Source organism: Tachysurus fulvidraco, chromosome 19 (genome assembly GCF_022655615.1).
Source record: "Tachysurus fulvidraco isolate hzauxx_2018 chromosome 19, HZAU_PFXX_2.0, whole genome shotgun sequence".
NCBI lineage: Eukaryota > Metazoa > Chordata > Actinopteri > Siluriformes > Bagridae > Tachysurus > Tachysurus fulvidraco.
Genome location: NC_062536.1, coordinates 22,742,402 through 22,759,612, shown reverse-complemented (window position 1 = coordinate 22,759,612; position 17,211 = coordinate 22,742,402). Strand labels below are relative to the sequence as shown.

At 40.4% G+C, this 17,211-nt stretch overlaps 2 protein-coding genes across 8 annotated transcripts in view; both read left to right on the top strand.

Annotated features, from left to right (window-relative positions):
- ccdc107 (coiled-coil domain containing 107) overlaps window positions 1-4,120 on the top strand; it is a 6,893-nt gene extending 2,773 nt beyond the window's left edge. The window contains exons 2-6 of the mRNA XM_027178818.2: window positions 733-935; window positions 1,015-1,087; window positions 1,313-1,403; window positions 1,485-1,585; window positions 2,537-4,120. Coding sequence (XP_027034619.1) covers window positions 733-935; window positions 1,015-1,087; window positions 1,313-1,403; window positions 1,485-1,585; window positions 2,537-2,871 — 803 coding nt within the window. The 3' untranslated portion in view covers window positions 2,872-4,120. The remainder of the gene's footprint in view (window positions 1-732; window positions 936-1,014; window positions 1,088-1,312; window positions 1,404-1,484; window positions 1,586-2,536) is intronic.
- Window positions 4,121-14,205: 10,085 nt separating this feature from the next.
- The window catches only part of kcnc2 (potassium voltage-gated channel, Shaw-related subfamily, member 2), a 45,698-nt gene continuing 42,692 nt past the window's right edge, over window positions 14,206-17,211 (top strand). For 4 of the 7 annotated variants that reach the window (XM_047804087.1, XM_047804089.1, XM_047804090.1 and 1 more), the window contains exon 1: window positions 14,218-15,351. In XM_047804087.1, the coding sequence (XP_047660043.1) occupies window positions 14,707-15,351 (645 nt within the window). In that variant the 5' untranslated portion in view covers window positions 14,218-14,706. Of the gene's footprint in view, window positions 15,352-17,211 lie in introns of all 7 variants that reach the window. The other 3 variants (XM_027133617.2, XM_047804091.1, XM_027133627.2) reach the window with 3 other exon arrangements.

The following is a 17,211-nucleotide window of genomic DNA, read 5'->3' as shown; positions in this document are numbered from 1 at the left end:
CCGGTGATTTTGGGTTTCTTCCCATTCCTGTGAGCACTTTGGCCTGACGGAGCTGGCTGAGTTTCGCCGTGAACCCTGGCTTGTTATTGTTGTAGGTTAAGTGAGTTCTGGTAGTTCACATGAGAGAATCGCTTTACTGAAGTCCCCAAGTATTATTACTACAGAGTCCGGGTGTTGTTGCTCACTCTCTGTGATCAGATCAGCGAGTGTCTGTAAGGCCGAGCTCACGTGAGCTTGTGGTGGGATGTAAACACTCACCAGAATGAACGAGCAAAACTCCTGCGGCGAATAGAACGGTTTGCAGTTAATGAAGAGTGTTTCAAAATCTGAGTTTCACGAGCGCGCCGGTGCGTTTTCCCCGTCTGCGCGTCCTGAAGCGCTTAAACAGAGCAGCCGCTCCGCCAACTACGATATTCAGCAAAACGTCAGAATACTGAAAAACCGGTAAAAGGTCTTGCGCTGTGTGCTGCCGAATGTTCAGCAGTTCATCTCTGGTGAGACTGATCGGGTTTTCTTGACAGGAAAAACTAACAAAAACAGAACAAACACTGCGGAGATAAACACTGAGGCTGTCATCTGCGGCGCCATCTTGCTTGCTTAAGTCTTATTACATGTGTGTTATTAAATGTGTGTGTGTGTGTGTGTGTGAGGGATAAAGAGAGAGACTGACTGTGTGTGTGTATGTTTGTGTGTGTGTTACTAAGTGTTATTAAATGTGTGTGTCCCCTGAAGGCCCTCACCCTGGCCCCCCCCTCAGCCCTGCTCCCCCCCAGCATGGCCCCCCTGATAATGTGCAGCAGGTTCAGCGGCTGATGGAACAGGAACTGAGGAAGGAAAAAGCCAAAATCAGCAGCAATAATAAGGGCTATGTGTTCACACTAATGCCGCTGTACGCCATCGGAGTCGGACTGTTCGCCGCGTACAAGTTCCTCAAGGTCGTCTCACAGCTGTTATACATCATAATAACGAATTATAAACACACAGTATTCATGATGGTGTGTGTTGTGTGTACAGATAAAGTCTGCAGATGACGCACACGCTCAGAAAGAGAGGACCGTCCGAGGACTCTGCAAATCTGAGGAGACAGGTGTGTGTGTGTGTGTGTGTGTGTGTGTGTGTGTGTGTGTGTGTGTGTGTGTGTGTGTGTGTGTGTGTATTTGTGTGTATGTATATATTTATGTGTATGTGTACAAAAATGGAGGGAATGAGTAAGGAAAAAGTATGACGCATACATTGTGTATATAACTATATATTGTGTGTGTGTGTGTGTGTGTGTGTGTGTGTGTGTGTGTGTGTGTGTGTGTGTGTGTAGAGAATCAGCTGAATGAGCTAGAACAGCGTTTGGCTCAGACAGAGAAAATGCTGAACTCCATCCTCACTCAACTCGACCCTCTGACTAACTGGTAAACACACACACACACACACACACACACACACACACACAAGCTTAAGTTCATTAAGTGATGTTATCATCGTGTGTGTAGTGTGAAGTCAGTGGCGATGGAGCAGAAGAATGAGATCATGACTCAGCTGCAGTGTATCCGACACTTGATGAAGAAACGGGGGATGCAGTGTGCACCAACAGGTATAGGTGCACACACACACACACACACCTACACACACACACACACACACACACCTACACACACACACACACACACACACCTACACACACACACACACACACACACACACACACACACACACCTACACACACACACACAGGTTTTACGATACACTGATTTTCTTGATTATTATGCTGAAATGAACAAATGAATCAGTTTGAAATTAAGAACTGAATCAAACTTTTGTGAAATATTACTTAGTGCCCGCTCTCTCGTCTCCATGCTCTCTCTCACACACACACACACACACACACACACACACACACACACACACACACTCTGTTGTTTGAAATTCATCTATCATTTTGAACTTTGTCTCTAATCCTGCGTGTTCAATTAAAGATGTTTATTCACAACAACAATATTTCTGCCTGCAAGCTGTTGAAAATGATCATTGTGTGTGAACGTATACGTGTGTGTGTGTGTGTGTGTGTGTGTGTGTGAACGTATACGTGTGTGTGTGTGTGTGAACGTATACGTGTGTGTGTGTGTGTGTGAACGTATACGTGTGTGTGTGTGTGTGTGTGTGTGTGTGTGAACGTATACGTGTGTGTGTGTGTGTGAACGTATACGTGTGTGTGTGTGTGTGTGAACGTATACGTGTGTGTGTGTGTGAACGTATACGTGTGTGTGTGTGTGAACGTATACGTGTGTGTGTGTGTGAACGTATACGTGTGTGTGTGTGTGTGTGTGTGTGTGTGTGTGTGTGTGTGTGAACGTATACGTGTGTGTGTGTGTGTGTGTGTGTGTGAACGTATACGTGTGTGTGTGTGTGTGTGTGTGTGTGTGTGTGTGTGTGAGTGTGTGTGTAAATGCATGCGTGAGTGTGTTGTTGAGCATGTGTGTGTGCACACAAAGTAAACAGAACATTGGTTGAGACATTCCCTCCCCTTCCTGTTTGTGCTTTTCAGAGGCATCATGTGAGCGTAACCTTGACAACCTCATCGAGTCACTGAGTGCCATGGAAACCAGTTGCAAACCAGGTGGAGAGAGAGAGGACGGAGAGAAGAGCGACAGCATGCCGCCTCTAGAGGAGGAATATGAGGGTGGAGTAGGCGGGGCTACAAAGCATCACAAGAAGATGAAGGAGAAGCATGATGAAAATGTGGGCGTGGCTCCAGAGGAGTACGATGAGGATTTGTATAATGAGGAGCAGGGAGGGAACATGGATGAAGAAGAAGGCGTGGCTGAAATGTGTCCAAACGAATTGGGGGCGGGGCTTCGCAGACGCAACAGACATGATTAGATTATTATAATTATTGATTTATTTATTTATTGAAAGTGAACATGCTGTTTTTTTTTATATTGACACAAAGTGCTTTAATGAAAGAAATGGCTTTATTATGTAACGTGTGACACAGAAAGCTGCTCAATAGATAAAATATAACTTATTTTACATTGAAAATGTGATTCTGTTCATTTAGGAACAGAATAATTTTATTGCACTTTATGATTTTATTTTAAAGGCTTTTGTTTCACTCTTGTTACCTAGCTCAATCCCTATGTAGCATTAGCTTATTAGCTAGCATGTGGGTGTGGCTATGATGTGTAATGTTAGATGGTATGTCTGGGCGTGGTCAGGTGTTATGGCTTTGTAGTCCTGACAGAACATAAGCTTCATTTATTTACTTTTTCTGTTGTGGTTTTTTATTCATAATATTTATTTCCAATGTGATCAAACTTTTTTTTTTCAAATTTTCACTTTTTTTAAATTAATGAATGTAAATGTATGATATTTTTAGTGGAACTTGTTTTGATAATTAGTAGCATGTGCAGTTCTGCATGACTGATTACTTTAATAACAGAAATTGCATGCAAGTGATGGACAATCATGAGATAATGATTAGCAGACTTCACGCTACCTCATCAGTCATGTTTAGTTCAATGCATGCTAAAAAAAAACTGACAAATTTAGCTTAGAATTATTTAATATATTTGTGCGAATTTATGATTTATCCTTAAATTCTCACCTGTGTGAACTTGTACATTGCTGTGTTTCTGTTATGTTAGCGCTCATTTACTGCTGTTCTTTTGCCATCATTAATGACAACACTAACAGAACATTAGCACGATTCATGTTGTGATGTTAAAACATTTCAATCTACTCTTTAATTTTATACCAGACTCTTCATCAGGATGTGGACACTAAAGCAACTGACCTGCACGAGTCTCTAACGTTAGCTAGCTCAATATATATAAATATATATATTTGTTTTTAATTTCCAGTGAACGTGTTCTGATAAATGATTAGCAGTTTTACTTTATTTTTACATTATTGTAATAAAAATAATAATCTGTAGGAATGTGCTGTGATTTCAGATGGTTATCGTCTGTGGAACACGACGTCTAGTTACATGTTAACATGCTAATGCAGAACCGTACATTTCCTCTGCATCATGCTTTTTTAAATGTCTGTCTTTGAGTGTTTTTTCTTTACAGAGATGCTTGAGGCCTTTATATAAAATAAACTCATTACAGATGAAGAAACAGCTAAAGTTATTTTACTTTGAATATTTGCCTATGTTCCTGTACATCACGGTACATCATCCTTTCTTTCTAAATGTCAAGTAATTTTAGTAATGCATGTCTTTGGACCGGGGGAGGAAACCGGAGTACCCGGAGGAAACCCCCGAGACACGGGGAGAACATGCAAACTCCACACACACAAGGTGGAGGCGGGAATCAAACCCCCAACCCTGGAGGTGTGAGGCGAACGTGATAACCACTAAGTCACCGTGCCCCCCAGTCTGAATTAGTTAATGTCTTCATCGAGACTTAAAAGCACTTTTGTTTAACACTGGATAAGGATGTCTGCTAAATGCCATAAATGTAACTGTCCTGTGATTGAGCCTTAGCCTTAGCTTTGGCTTTGTGACTATGCTGCCTAGTCGTAACCCATTCACCCCTTGTGAGGGCTCTAATGCCAGAGTTGGAGGGTTAGTATATCCGCCTAGGGTAGTATTGCTAATCTTTCTAGCATCTGCATGTGCACTTCTGAAGGTAAATATCTCCACCCGAGAGTAACTAACTAACTGAACCTTCTGCAGCTAATGCACAGGAGAGGTTGAATATTTATGTTTAACCATCAAAAATCAAACATTCTTTGAAAAAATTAAATAAACAAAAATGATTTTCTTGTTAAAAATATAAAAATTGTATAATTTACACACAGGCATTGAAAAAAACCCAGCATGCAATCTGAAACCAGAAACAGGCTGTTAGAAGACCTCAGTATGTGCTCTATGGAAAACGACATTTAGTATGTTTTAAACCACAAGGTGGTCTTTAGAGAGTTCAGATACATTTGCTGTCCACTTTATTATGAACTGTAGGTTGAGAAGGAAGCTTTTATTTGTCCCATATACATTTCAGTTCAATTTTATTTGTTTATGGACTTTGAAACTTAATACTAAAAGATTATTATACAAAGATTAATATAATACAAAAGATTTTATTTTTAAATGTAAATTATTTTTTAATTTAAACTTTTATTTAAATGTGTTTGAGTTGTTCTCTAATGAACAAGTCTCAGGTGACTTTGGCAAGGAAGAACTCTGTTAGATGTGTGTTCTAAGTGATTAAGTGTTCGTTTCAACACACGCATTAAAGTCCGTAGACACACAGTGGCATTAGTTAAATTAGTCCTCCCAGGACCTCCGTCTTCACACCACAGGGAGGCCGGTCAATTTATCACCAGACTTATGTGCACCATTCAGGACTCCATAAATGTCCTGCTTCCACATGCAGTAAGAATTTCTACAGTATTGTGCTATGGCCTTCAGTTTGCTACCATTACATCTGATAGGGATCATTGTGTGTTTGCTTGCAGCCGTGGGGACCAACATACACACATCACACTCATTTGTGATCACAGCCAATAAGTGTTTTCATACACGTCTCTGCTTGAACTAAAAATGGGACTTTCTGGGGTCTTTTCTGCATTCTCTTTTGTTAACAGGCCGATCATAAGGATGTCAATGGTCCCCAGGACTCTAGGGTGATAGTTAAAAAGGTTCCTCATCTTAACAGGAGCTTCTCATTACACTCTGTGTTTTCTGTACATATTGTGTAGATAATCTCTTTGGATTAGATTGTGCTTTTCTCTGGATTGAGGCTCCGGTCTCTTTGGGGACATGGGGCTCACAAAGTCTCCAGTGTCTTAAGTCTTTTTCAGATAATCCTGACCTGGATGGACCACTTCCTCGACCACGTCTGGAGGTGGTCCATCATACACAGGGCAGGAGGACCAAGACAAGGGAATCAAGACACAAGAAACATATCAAAATAAAAGACACAGAAAACCGAACACAAAACTAAACACAAAATACATTGTAATATTATAAACTTTAAATTAATATTTTGAAATTTTAAACTTTAAATGTATGTATTAATTTGTTTATTTTTATTAATTTTTTTTTTCCTATTATTATTTTATCTTTGTTTCTTTTTCTCTTCTGTTTCTATACTTCTGTAAAGCTGATTTGGGATAATGTGAATTATTAAAAGCGCTATACAAATAAATTGAATTTGAATTTGATCTCTTTCTTTAGCTGGGACATGGCTGTTGGTGCCAGGTGAGCTGGTCTGAGTTTTGGAACCTGCTGATGTCCTGGGATTTACACATCAGTCTCTAGAGCTCACACATCATGGTGCAGAAACCAACAACAATAAAAAAACAAGGCTGAGCAACAGTTCTGTGGGAGGAAACACAGTGTTGAGAGATGGTCTGAGCTGACAGGAAGTCTACTGTATTTCTGTCTATTGTCTATCGGCCCTGAAGACTACAGCAGGAGCCCTGTAGACCCTGAGGCCATCGTGAGCACAGACTCACTCACACTGGACAGTTGAAGACTCTGTGGTTTATTTGTTTGTTTGTTTATTAGAATCTTTAGCTAAAATGACAAACTGGAGCTTCTGCATGTATTCTATATGTTTATTAATGCTTGTCATGTTCTGGGTGCTGTGGCATGCATATAGACACATCATTGTAATGGTGTAATCACTCTAATGAGCAGCAGATGGGGCTAAAATACAGAGAAAAGGTTTTATTTTTATATTCTAAGGTGCAGCTCTTGCTGATGAGTTCAATTGAATTTATTTATATAGTGCTTTTAACAATGTCCCATTGTCTCAAAGAGGCTTTACAAAAATGTGGAAACAGAAGAGAGAAAAAGGGAAATACAAGAAGTGAATATATACAATTGAAGTTTTAAAATTAAAATGAAAAAATACTTAATTTAAAAAAATACTTAATTAAAATAAACTTAAAATTTAAAATACTATATATCTATCCCTATCCCTGATGAGCAAACTCCGTAAGATGATATGAGGAAGAAACCTTGAGAGGAACCAGACTCAGAAGTGAACCTCATCCCCATCTGGGTGACACTCTACAGTAAATAGTGTAAATGTAAATAATGTCCTTTCTACAACAGTTTATAACAGTGCAGCCGAGAGCTCCTGAGGAACTAATGGGTCATCATAAACTCTGAGTTCAGCTCAGACCTGATTACTGATAAAGACCAGAACATACAGCTGACTGACACAACATTGGTACAGAAGAAGACATGACAGTCTCTGGGTGGCTTCATACACAACAATCCCATGAGACACTGATGACCATGAAGATCAATCCCTGGCAGGGTGACCACCGGGTGATGAGACTCCAACCAGGGGTAGAACATCAGGACTGATGAAGTAGCTCCAAGAGAAGAGACGATCCGGCTAAGAACTCTGAACACTGGGACCTCCGGAGTGTCATATATAGCTTGACAGAGAGAGAGAACAATTGTTAGGTATGACTGTGATCAGGTGACCAGAAGGCGTGACAGACAACTTGACTGGAAACTTGACTGGAAGCCAATGCATTGAGTATAAGTTAGGGATGATGTGTTCATATCTTCTGGTTCTAGTTAGGACTCTAGCTGCTGTGTTCTGGACTAACTGGAGCTTGTTTCTGCTCCTACTGAACATCCAGGCTGTAAAGTATTACAATAATCCAACCTAGAGGTAACAAACACATGACCTAGTGTTTCTGCATCATGTCATGACGTCATATTTCTTATCTTAGTAATATTACTGAGATAAAGAAGGCTAACATTGTGGTGTTATTTATGTGAGCTTCAGATGAGAGACCGGTATCAATAATCACACCGAGGTCTTTTACTGCTGCACATGATGTAATAGAAAGACCATCCAGAGTTACTCTGTAATCAGAAAACTTACTTCTGACTGTCTGTGGTCCTGGTACAAGAACTTCTGCCTGTCTGTGGTCCTGGTACAAGATCTTCTGTGTGTCAGAGTTAAACAGGAGGAAGTTAGTAAGTGTCCACTGTCTGATGTCCTTCACACAATCTTCAGTCTTATTAATGTGGTGTCTCACATCTGACTGAGCTGATACATACAGCTGTGTGTCATCAGTGTAACTGTGGAAGTTAATACCATGTTTATGAATAATTGCTTCAAGGGGTAGCATACAGTATACAGTATATATATATTTATATAGCACCTTTCACAGATAAAATCACAAAGTGCTTTACAAAATATAACAATAAAACTTAAAAGTACAATAAAACAATCTTACAAAGTAAAAAGAGAAATTTATAGAGATGATGAAACTAAAATTATAAAACAATAAAAACACACTACAACAGGGATGAATCCATAAAAGCCCAATCAGCTAAAAGCTTGTCTAAATAAGAGTGGCTTCAGTTGCTTTTTAAAGGAATCAGCAGAATCAGCCACACGCAGAGACAGGGGCAACGTGTTCCACAATCTGGGGGCCACAGACTGAAAAGAAAGGTCCCCCCGAGTTTTAAAATGGGTTTTAGGGACCTTGCAGAACACCGAACATTACCTTAGTTTGTTTAGAGTGATCACCATTTAAGTTTACGAACTGATATCAATCTGTCAAATAAGACCTGATCCAGGAGAGCTGTCGCTTTAACACCAACATCTTCTAGCATATGAAGTAAAATAACATGGTCAATGGTACCAAAAGCTGCACTAAGATCAAATAAAACTAGCAAAGAGACACAAACCTGATCAGAGACCAGTAACAGGACATTTACCACTTTAACCAGTGCTGTCTCTGTGATATTATGAGGCGGAAATCCTGACTGATACATTACATGTATATTATTCTTATGTGGGTCTGAACATAACTGCTGAGCTACAACCTTCTCTAGGATCTTGGAGTTAAAGGGGAGGTTTGATATTGGTCTATAGTTGGACATCTGGCTTGGGTTGAGGTCAGGTTTTTTTTAAATCAAATGTTTGATAACTGCTAACTTAAAAAAATCAGCACATCCAGTGCTAAGGGAAGAATTTATTAGCTTTAGAATGTGTTGTAAAGCTACCAGTAGTATCTGTTTAAACAAACATGTGGGTCAGGGATCCAGTATGCAGGTCGATCATTTTGAAGAAGAAATCATTGAAAATAAGTCAGTCTCTAAATACTGATCAAAAACAGAATTATTATTCTACGGCATTATCTATCTATTTGTTTGGTTTTATGGTCTGAATTTTATGCCTGATGTTATCAAGATTTCCATTGAAATAATACATGAAGCCGTTACGGCTACAAATAGCTGGTGTGCACTTTTCAACAGTGTTTTTATTCATAGTTAATTTTGCTAAAGTATTAAATAAAAATGTATTTTTATATAATTTGTTTTCTTCGATATGGTTAGAGAAATACACTGATCTGGCAGCACTAAGAGAATTTTTGTAGCTATGAAGGCTTTTCTTCCATGCTAGTCAAAATACTGATAATTTAGTTTGATACCATTTACGTTTGTAGCAGATTATTTTAAAGTTTGTGTGTTGTCATTGCACCAGGGTGTGAGTTTTTTTTCTCTCTAATTTCTTTCCTTTTAAGTAGAGCTAGAATATCTAGGGTGTCCGAAGTGCAATTTAAATGAAACAAGATATGGTTAGAAATAGCTTCTGTTTGAGACACTGTGACTATATTTCTATATTTAATCTGAGGGTTAGAACAAGATCAAGAATGTGACCTGCATTATGAGTGTGACCTCCGTTATGAGTGGGTCCTATTACATTCTGGTTAACTCCTACTGAATCTAAGCTGGATAAAACTGCTGTTCTCAGAGGATCTTCTAACTTATCAAAATGAGTATTAAAGTCTCCAACAATTACTGCTTTGTCTAAAGAAACAACTAGGTTTGAAATGAAATCTGCAAATTCACAGAGGAGTTCAGAATACGGTCCAGGAGGTCTGTAAATTACAATTAGAGGAACTGACTCAGTAGAATTACTGTATATTTTGTGGCTACATATGTTAGTATGAAGAACTTCAAATGATTTAAACATATCTAGATTCTTGCTTGACATCAAACTTATCATCATGAATAACTACGACACCTCCTCCCCTGCCTCCTCCCCTGCCTGTTAGGTGCAGCTGATGTATATAACTATAACCAGGTGGACAAGCTTGCCACAAACTCGTTTGGTTTGACCCATGTTTCTGTTAAACACAACACTAAACGTCTGATCAGTAATCATTTCATTATCCATAAAAGCTTTATATTTAACAGTCCTAGCTTCAGCTCATAGGTGCTGTACATTCACTATGATCTTATTTTATGCTAATAATGTAAATAAAGCAAATTTTCTGAGAGTTTATAGTTTTTTGTTTAGCTCGGGAAACAGACACAGTCTCTATATTGTGAACCCTGGGTGACGACTCACTGCAGCTAGCAGACGGTTGGATTAGCCTGCTTGTCTGCTCCCTGGCCCTGACTCCGGATTGTCACAGATTAACTAGACCTGTAATTAAACTTTGTGCTATGCTGCAAGAAATAAGAGCAGCACCTTCCCATGTGGGATGGACACCATTCCGTCCTAACAGGCCAACCTTGCCCTCAAAAGTGCTCCAATTATCTATGAAGCCCACATTGTTTTCGGAGTACCACCTGGACCTTCAGCAGTTCAGCGAACATGCTGTACCTGAACCTGCTGTAAGCTACATATCCACACATCTACATCTCCAAGTAAAATTAACGCTAATGACGGAGGAAGAATTACTAAACATGCTGCGGCTCACCCACTGGACAAGCTGAAGGTCTGCCATACTGAATGATTACGTACTTTGACTTGGATCAGATCGGAAAATATAAAAAAAGATCCGAAGAGTGTATCCTCCTCTAGGTGTTTGAAAACACGGCACGAACAAGTGTCTCCAGAAGAAAAGGAATAAAATGAAAATGAAAATTATTACTGTGATAAAAAAATAAAAATACTAAGGCAACAAAGTAAAATATAAACTAAAAAGAGAAAATAATAAACAGTTTAATTTAAACTCCAAGATAAGCACGAAAACTTGTGGCAAACAATTCAAGCACAGGAAGTGATGACACAGGAAGTGACCACCACACAGTGAACTGATGCAGGATAAAATATAATCAACATGACTGTGATGTTATGAGTTAGGTCTATATAAATATATGATATGAAATGTCATCTGATGAAAGTTGTCTCAGTTATGCAATAATAGATCTAGAGGAAAAAAGAGAATCTAATAATTGAATCTATATTTAATGTTATATTAGCAGAAAAAAGCACAGACTTTATAACAAATAATTTTATTATACAACAATATTAAACCTTTAAAAATGTGTCCTTGTGTTTGTGTGTCCGTGTGTCTGTGGGCATGATCAACAACCCAGTGTCTCGTTCCCTTCTCAGGGAACTGGGCTACATGCATAGCCTGGTGTAGTTCCCCTTCGAGGTTCCCTTTTCAGGGCTGATGCTATGGGAAGGCCAATACCCATTCTGCCAATCACCAGTCGATGACTGTGCCAGAGGCCATGAGAGAGCATGAGCAGACTGGGAACAGAACATCTATAGCCCTGCAGGACCTGGGACATTGAAGTGGTGTCGAAGTCTAGGTTATGGAATCTGATAAAGGTGTGCAGAGAGGACCAACCTGCCTCAGCACAAATATACACAAGGGGAACACTTCTGGCAAAGGCACTGGATGAGGTGATACAATACCGACAAAAAGGGAATAGGGGTTACGCCACAAGCTCAAGTCCTCAAGGCCCTTACTGGTCAAAGCAAATGCAGCCTCTCCTGTTCTGCCGACTCATGGGGTGGGGGACAATAGGCCTGCAGGATGATCGGACAACCCACCATAGCCTTGGACATACCGGGGCAAGTTCTATGCAGGTGGGGTCAATCAAGAGGGACTGCAAATCTCCCACTCTTTTGAGAGAGCCCAAGGTTAAGAGCAGAGCCATCTTCATGGTCAGAAACTCCTAAGAGGCTGACTCCATGGGCTAAAAGTGGGCTACCAGCAGCTCCTCCAGGACCACAGAACGGTTTGCAGTAAGGCCTCAGCCGCCTGAAACCATGGGATCTATTTGTGAGGAAATCTAATATCCAACCCACAAGGTTGGCCTCCAGTTTGAACTGATGTAAGAGCTTCTCAACCAGCAAGTGGAGCTGAATGGTGTTAATCACTGACAAGAAATCCACAAACAGTAATCTGGCATGATTTCTATTGCCCTCAAGATGATTAAGAATGAGGTTGAGTACTGTTACAGTTGCATCCTGGACCCCTCTGTTTAGTCTATATGCAAATTGTAGTGGGTCAAGGAGGCAATTCGTCCTAGATGACAGTTTTCTTTTGATAAGCTTTTCAAAACACTTCATCACAAGGGCTATTGGTCTGTAATCAGTTAAAGACTTAGGGTGGCTATTCTTTGTGACAGAAACTACAATTGACTGTTTCCATAATTCAGGGATCTTCTGTTGACACATAGATTGATTAAAAATATAAGAAATAGGGCATAGCTGTTCCACACACAAAGAAATAACACAGCTGCAATTATTGTCTGGGCAAGGACTTATTTTGGCTTTGCAATATTTTAAAGGTGTTCACAACACTTTGTGCAGGGGGGGTGGGGAAGATTTATAGGCACATTTAATGGATGAAGAATCTTCTCTTTTCTAATTGGGCAGGACACATATTTATAAAAATATTTTAAGATTTTGTATAATGAAGAATGAAAAGTCACCTAAAATTAGATTTGGAGCATCGGAGGACACTACCTGTAGTTTCTGAACAGTATTATAGATTAGTTCTAGGGCAGTGCTTTCATCAGCCTGGGGATGGTTGTAAACACCAGATCTGTGGGAATTCCCTGGGTACTGTAGATAGAAGGGGCACAAGGAATCTGAGAGTAGTTCGTTATCTAATCTTGTTCTGCACCAGCGCTCATTTATGTACAGGCACATCCCGCCCCCTCACGACTAGCCAGTGGTCGCTGCAACCCGATCCATATGAAAAGGAGCACCAAAACCATCCAATGTAATGCCAGCGTCCAAGTCTGCTTTTCCCAGCCATGTTTTTGTCAGGGCCAGGATACATGCTTCTTTAAATTCATGTTGATATCGGACATGGACTTGCACTTTGTCAGACTTGTTTCGGAGAGACTGCATGTCAGCGTGCTTGTTTTGATCTCCATCAAGGTGCTTTTGTAGAGCTCCCATTCTTTCCATACTGCCATTTAATATCCAGGAAATTTAAATCTGGAGGTGGCCTAGAGTTCGCTGGTTGATCGAACATCAACAAATAGTCCCGGCTATATAAAATCCGAGACTGAAAAGTGCCGCACCAAGCCTCCGCCAGATGGAAAATTTCCCACAGCACCACCATCAGTGTACATACAACAGACCATTACATTGTGACCTGACAGGGAAAAGAGCGATCACTACAGAGCTGATCATGCACATAAAATGCAAATATGCAATTAAAAACTATGATCAGGTATAAAAAGGGGAACTCGGATAACTTTAGCGAATTATACAAACAAACAAACAAACAAACGCCATCACGCTACCATGCGCCCTCTCGCCAACGACCCCGCTGTTGCTGTTTCTCCCAGTTCCCAGTAACCACTCCCCATTCTTTTCTTCTTTTCTCCCTCTGGCCTTAAAGTTGAGATTCTTGTGCCTGGATCTCTTCACTCTGATACACTGTTATTTCCCTTAATCCTACTTCTCCTATTCCTGGCTGTTCTTACACTCACATTGACTAGGCCCTTTTCTTTCAATAAAACTTCTTTTATACCCATCCCCATTTCTCTAAGTGATTATTATTAATATTGTTGCTTTATTATTTTGTCCACTACACCTAAAGGTTTGAGGCTAATAGTCAAGTCAAGTCAAGTCAAGAAGCTTTTATTGTCATTTCAACCATATATAGCTGTTGCAGTACACAGTAAAATGAGACAACGTTTCTCCAGGATCAGGGAGCTACATAAACAAAGACAGGGCTAAGGACTTATTAGTTATAAGTTATAATATTTGTTAAACTTAGTTATTTATGTAAATTAATGTACATTAATTATGTTATGTTTTATTTTATGCCACACATACTCCTCCTCTGAGATTTTTCTCAACAGCATATGTGTGTGTGCATGTTGGTGAAAAAGCACAAGGAACTCTGTGCTGTTTCTCTCTCTAACCCTCATCTGTTCTGTGCACAGAGCTCACAGAGGCAACAAGCGTGCTGTGTGTGTCTCAGCGATCACCTCTCACTGTGCTGGAGTAAGAGAGAGAGAAAGAGAGACACAGAGAGAGAGAGAGAGAGAGAGAGAGAGAGAGAGAGAGAGAGAGAGAGAGAGAGTGGGAGAAGAAAAGAGAGAAGAAAAACATTCCCCACCCCTCTGCTCTCTGAGGCTGCTGTTGATCGGATCACATCAGACTGTGAGCTCACACTCTGAAGACAGACATGAATTAAGAGCATGTGTCTGCTTTCACTTTTGTTTGTAATTAAAGCTCCCCTTGTCCAGGATCGGTGAGGATGAAAAGAAGATAAACGAAGAACTGAAGTGGGTTTAGTGCAGATTCTGTGGATGAGACTGGATTGAGACCCTGCATACAGACAGTTTCTTTGAGGAGAGTCAGGTATTTGTTCTGTAATTTGTTTTAACTCCGTTCACTCAATGTTGCGGGAAGGAAAGGAGGAAGAACGAGCGCCTTCAGACAGACGAAGCTTTCACACGGTGAGAGTGGAGTGACGAGTCATGGGCATGTGTCACCTGCAGAGGCGAGGATGGGTAAACTTGAGGAAAACTACGAGAGGATAATCCTCAACGTCGGTGGCACGAGGCACGAGACGTACCGTACCACGCTCCGGACGCTGCCGGGAACACGCCTAGCCCTGCTCGCCTCAATTCCGTCCTCCTCCCTCTGTGGATCTGGTTCTGAATCAGAAGCAGAATCTACACTGCTGGATCATCATCATCATTATCATCATCATGGGCAGGATCTACAGGTGCGCATTGGTAATGAGTACTTTTTTGACCGTCACCCAGGTGTGTTTGCATACGTGCTGAATTACTATCGCACGGGGAAGCTGCACTGCCCTGCTGATGTGTGTGGGCCACTGTTTGAGGAGGAACTTGCCTTCTGGGGCATTGACGAGACGGACGTGGAGCCGTGTTGCTGGATGACCTACCGCCAACACAGAGATGCCGAGGAGGCACTGGACGTCTTCGACATGAACGTGATGGGCAGCGGGATGGGGACCGACGAGGATGAGGAGAATGATAAAGAGCAGGACAAACATGAGGTGGGGAAGAGAATAAGGGTTGGAGAGGCAGAGCACACCAGGGGGACAAGTTTGAGTCGCTGGAGGAGGTGGCAACCTGTCATCTGGAACCTGTTTGAGGACCCGTACTCATCTCGGGCAGCTCGGGTAAGACAAGAACCAGAGACACCACCAGTCCATGCTTAGATAGTCCATCACCTATAGGCATCTGTCCCCCTTCTTCTCTCTCTGACTCTCTCTATCCCTGTCTTTTACACTTTCTATACTGTATCTTACTCTAACTTGCACAGTCTTACTTTTCACTCTCCATAAATTTAATAATTCTCTCTCTCTCTCTCTCTCTCTCTCTCTCTCTCTCTCTCTCTCTCTCTCTCTCTCTCTCTCTGTCTTTCTCAACCTTGATTTCTTTTACTAACTCCCTGTGTTTCTAAACTCAGTGTACGTAACAGGTGAAAATGTCTCATATCATAAAGTTCACTTTATGTTCACTGAATATTAAACACTTCTGTATCTCAAACACAGTTTATAAACCTGTTAGAAAAGTTAGCAAACAGATGCTAAGATCAGAAAGTGATGCTAAGAGCAGATTTAGTCTCAATACTGTCTCCATACACAGTAACTGAAAAATCTGTAAAAAAAAAAAAAAAAAAAAACCCTCAGAAATATTACTTAGGCTTTTTTTTCTTCAAAACAATCCAGTGATTATTTTATTTGTAAATGTAATTGTTATCTTATTTAGTAAGAAACTCATACTAGCACAATTTACACAGAAAGCACTGCTATGTCATAAACAAAAATCATTATATATGTCATATATTCAAATTGTTTTATTCATCTTACAGATGGATTCATCACACTACTCAGCTAACAGAGAGAGAGAGAGAGAGAGAGAGAGAGAGAGAGAGAGAGAGAGAGAGAGAGAGAGAGAGAGAATATGTTTTAACCTCTAAAGTGGCGGCACGCTTAGCTTATAAACACACACACACGTCTAAGGATGCTGCACTCAGACTGTTACCATGGCAACTGTATTTCTCATCACTGCCTTTTCATTCAGAGCTACGATTGATTTCGTTGTAGGTCTCAGTGTCTTTCTCTCATTATTTTGGTCTCTCACATGAATTATCTTTCTGTCTATCTGTCTAACTAACTGTCTATATCATGCTATCTCTCCCTCTGTCTGTCTGTCTGTCTGTCTGTCTGTCTGTCTGTCTGTCTGTCTGTCTGTGTCTTTCAGTCTCACGCTCTTTGTCCCTCTCATTCTGTCCTTCTAAATCTAATTGCTTGCCTCACTGTTTATTCATCACTCTTTCTCTCTCTCTCTCTCTCTCTCTCTCTCTCTCTCTCTCTCTCGCTCTCGCTCTCTCTCTCTGATTGTCTTTTTATCTTTCATTCTCTCAAAGTAACTGTCTCAGTCTCTCTCTTCTCTATCTGTCTCTATCTCACACTTTATTCCTCATTAATTCTCTCGAATTGCAAAACGACTGAAGGTCACACCGTCTCTGTCTCATCTGTCCTGTAACTCTAAACACAAACATCACAAAATCGTCCTCTCTCTCTCTCTCTCTCTCTCTCTCTCTCTCTCTCTCTCTCTCTCTCTCTCTCTCTGTCTCTCTGTTGCTGAATCCTTCCATTTTTAGTGCAGAAGCCTCGTCTTTCACCAGCAACCTTTGCGTCTGTGTTAACCGATTTCTTCACTTATAAACAATAGCTTTGTCTCATCAAACAATCAGCAACTTTAGTACAGACAAACACACTTTATATACACACAATTATAATAAATTTAATTACATTTAATTTAGTTAATGTAATTATGAGATGTAACCCCTGTGCCAGACGGGTGTAATGGGTTTATTTTTGATTTCTCTGATGTAGTTTGAACATATCTTCATGGTACAAAGCAGAAAGCACCAAAGTCCAGAGTATAAATACTCAGCTGTTCTATTATTGTAAAAAACATAATAGACGATAAATAATGACAGAGTTCCATCTTTCTTACTGACAACAAAG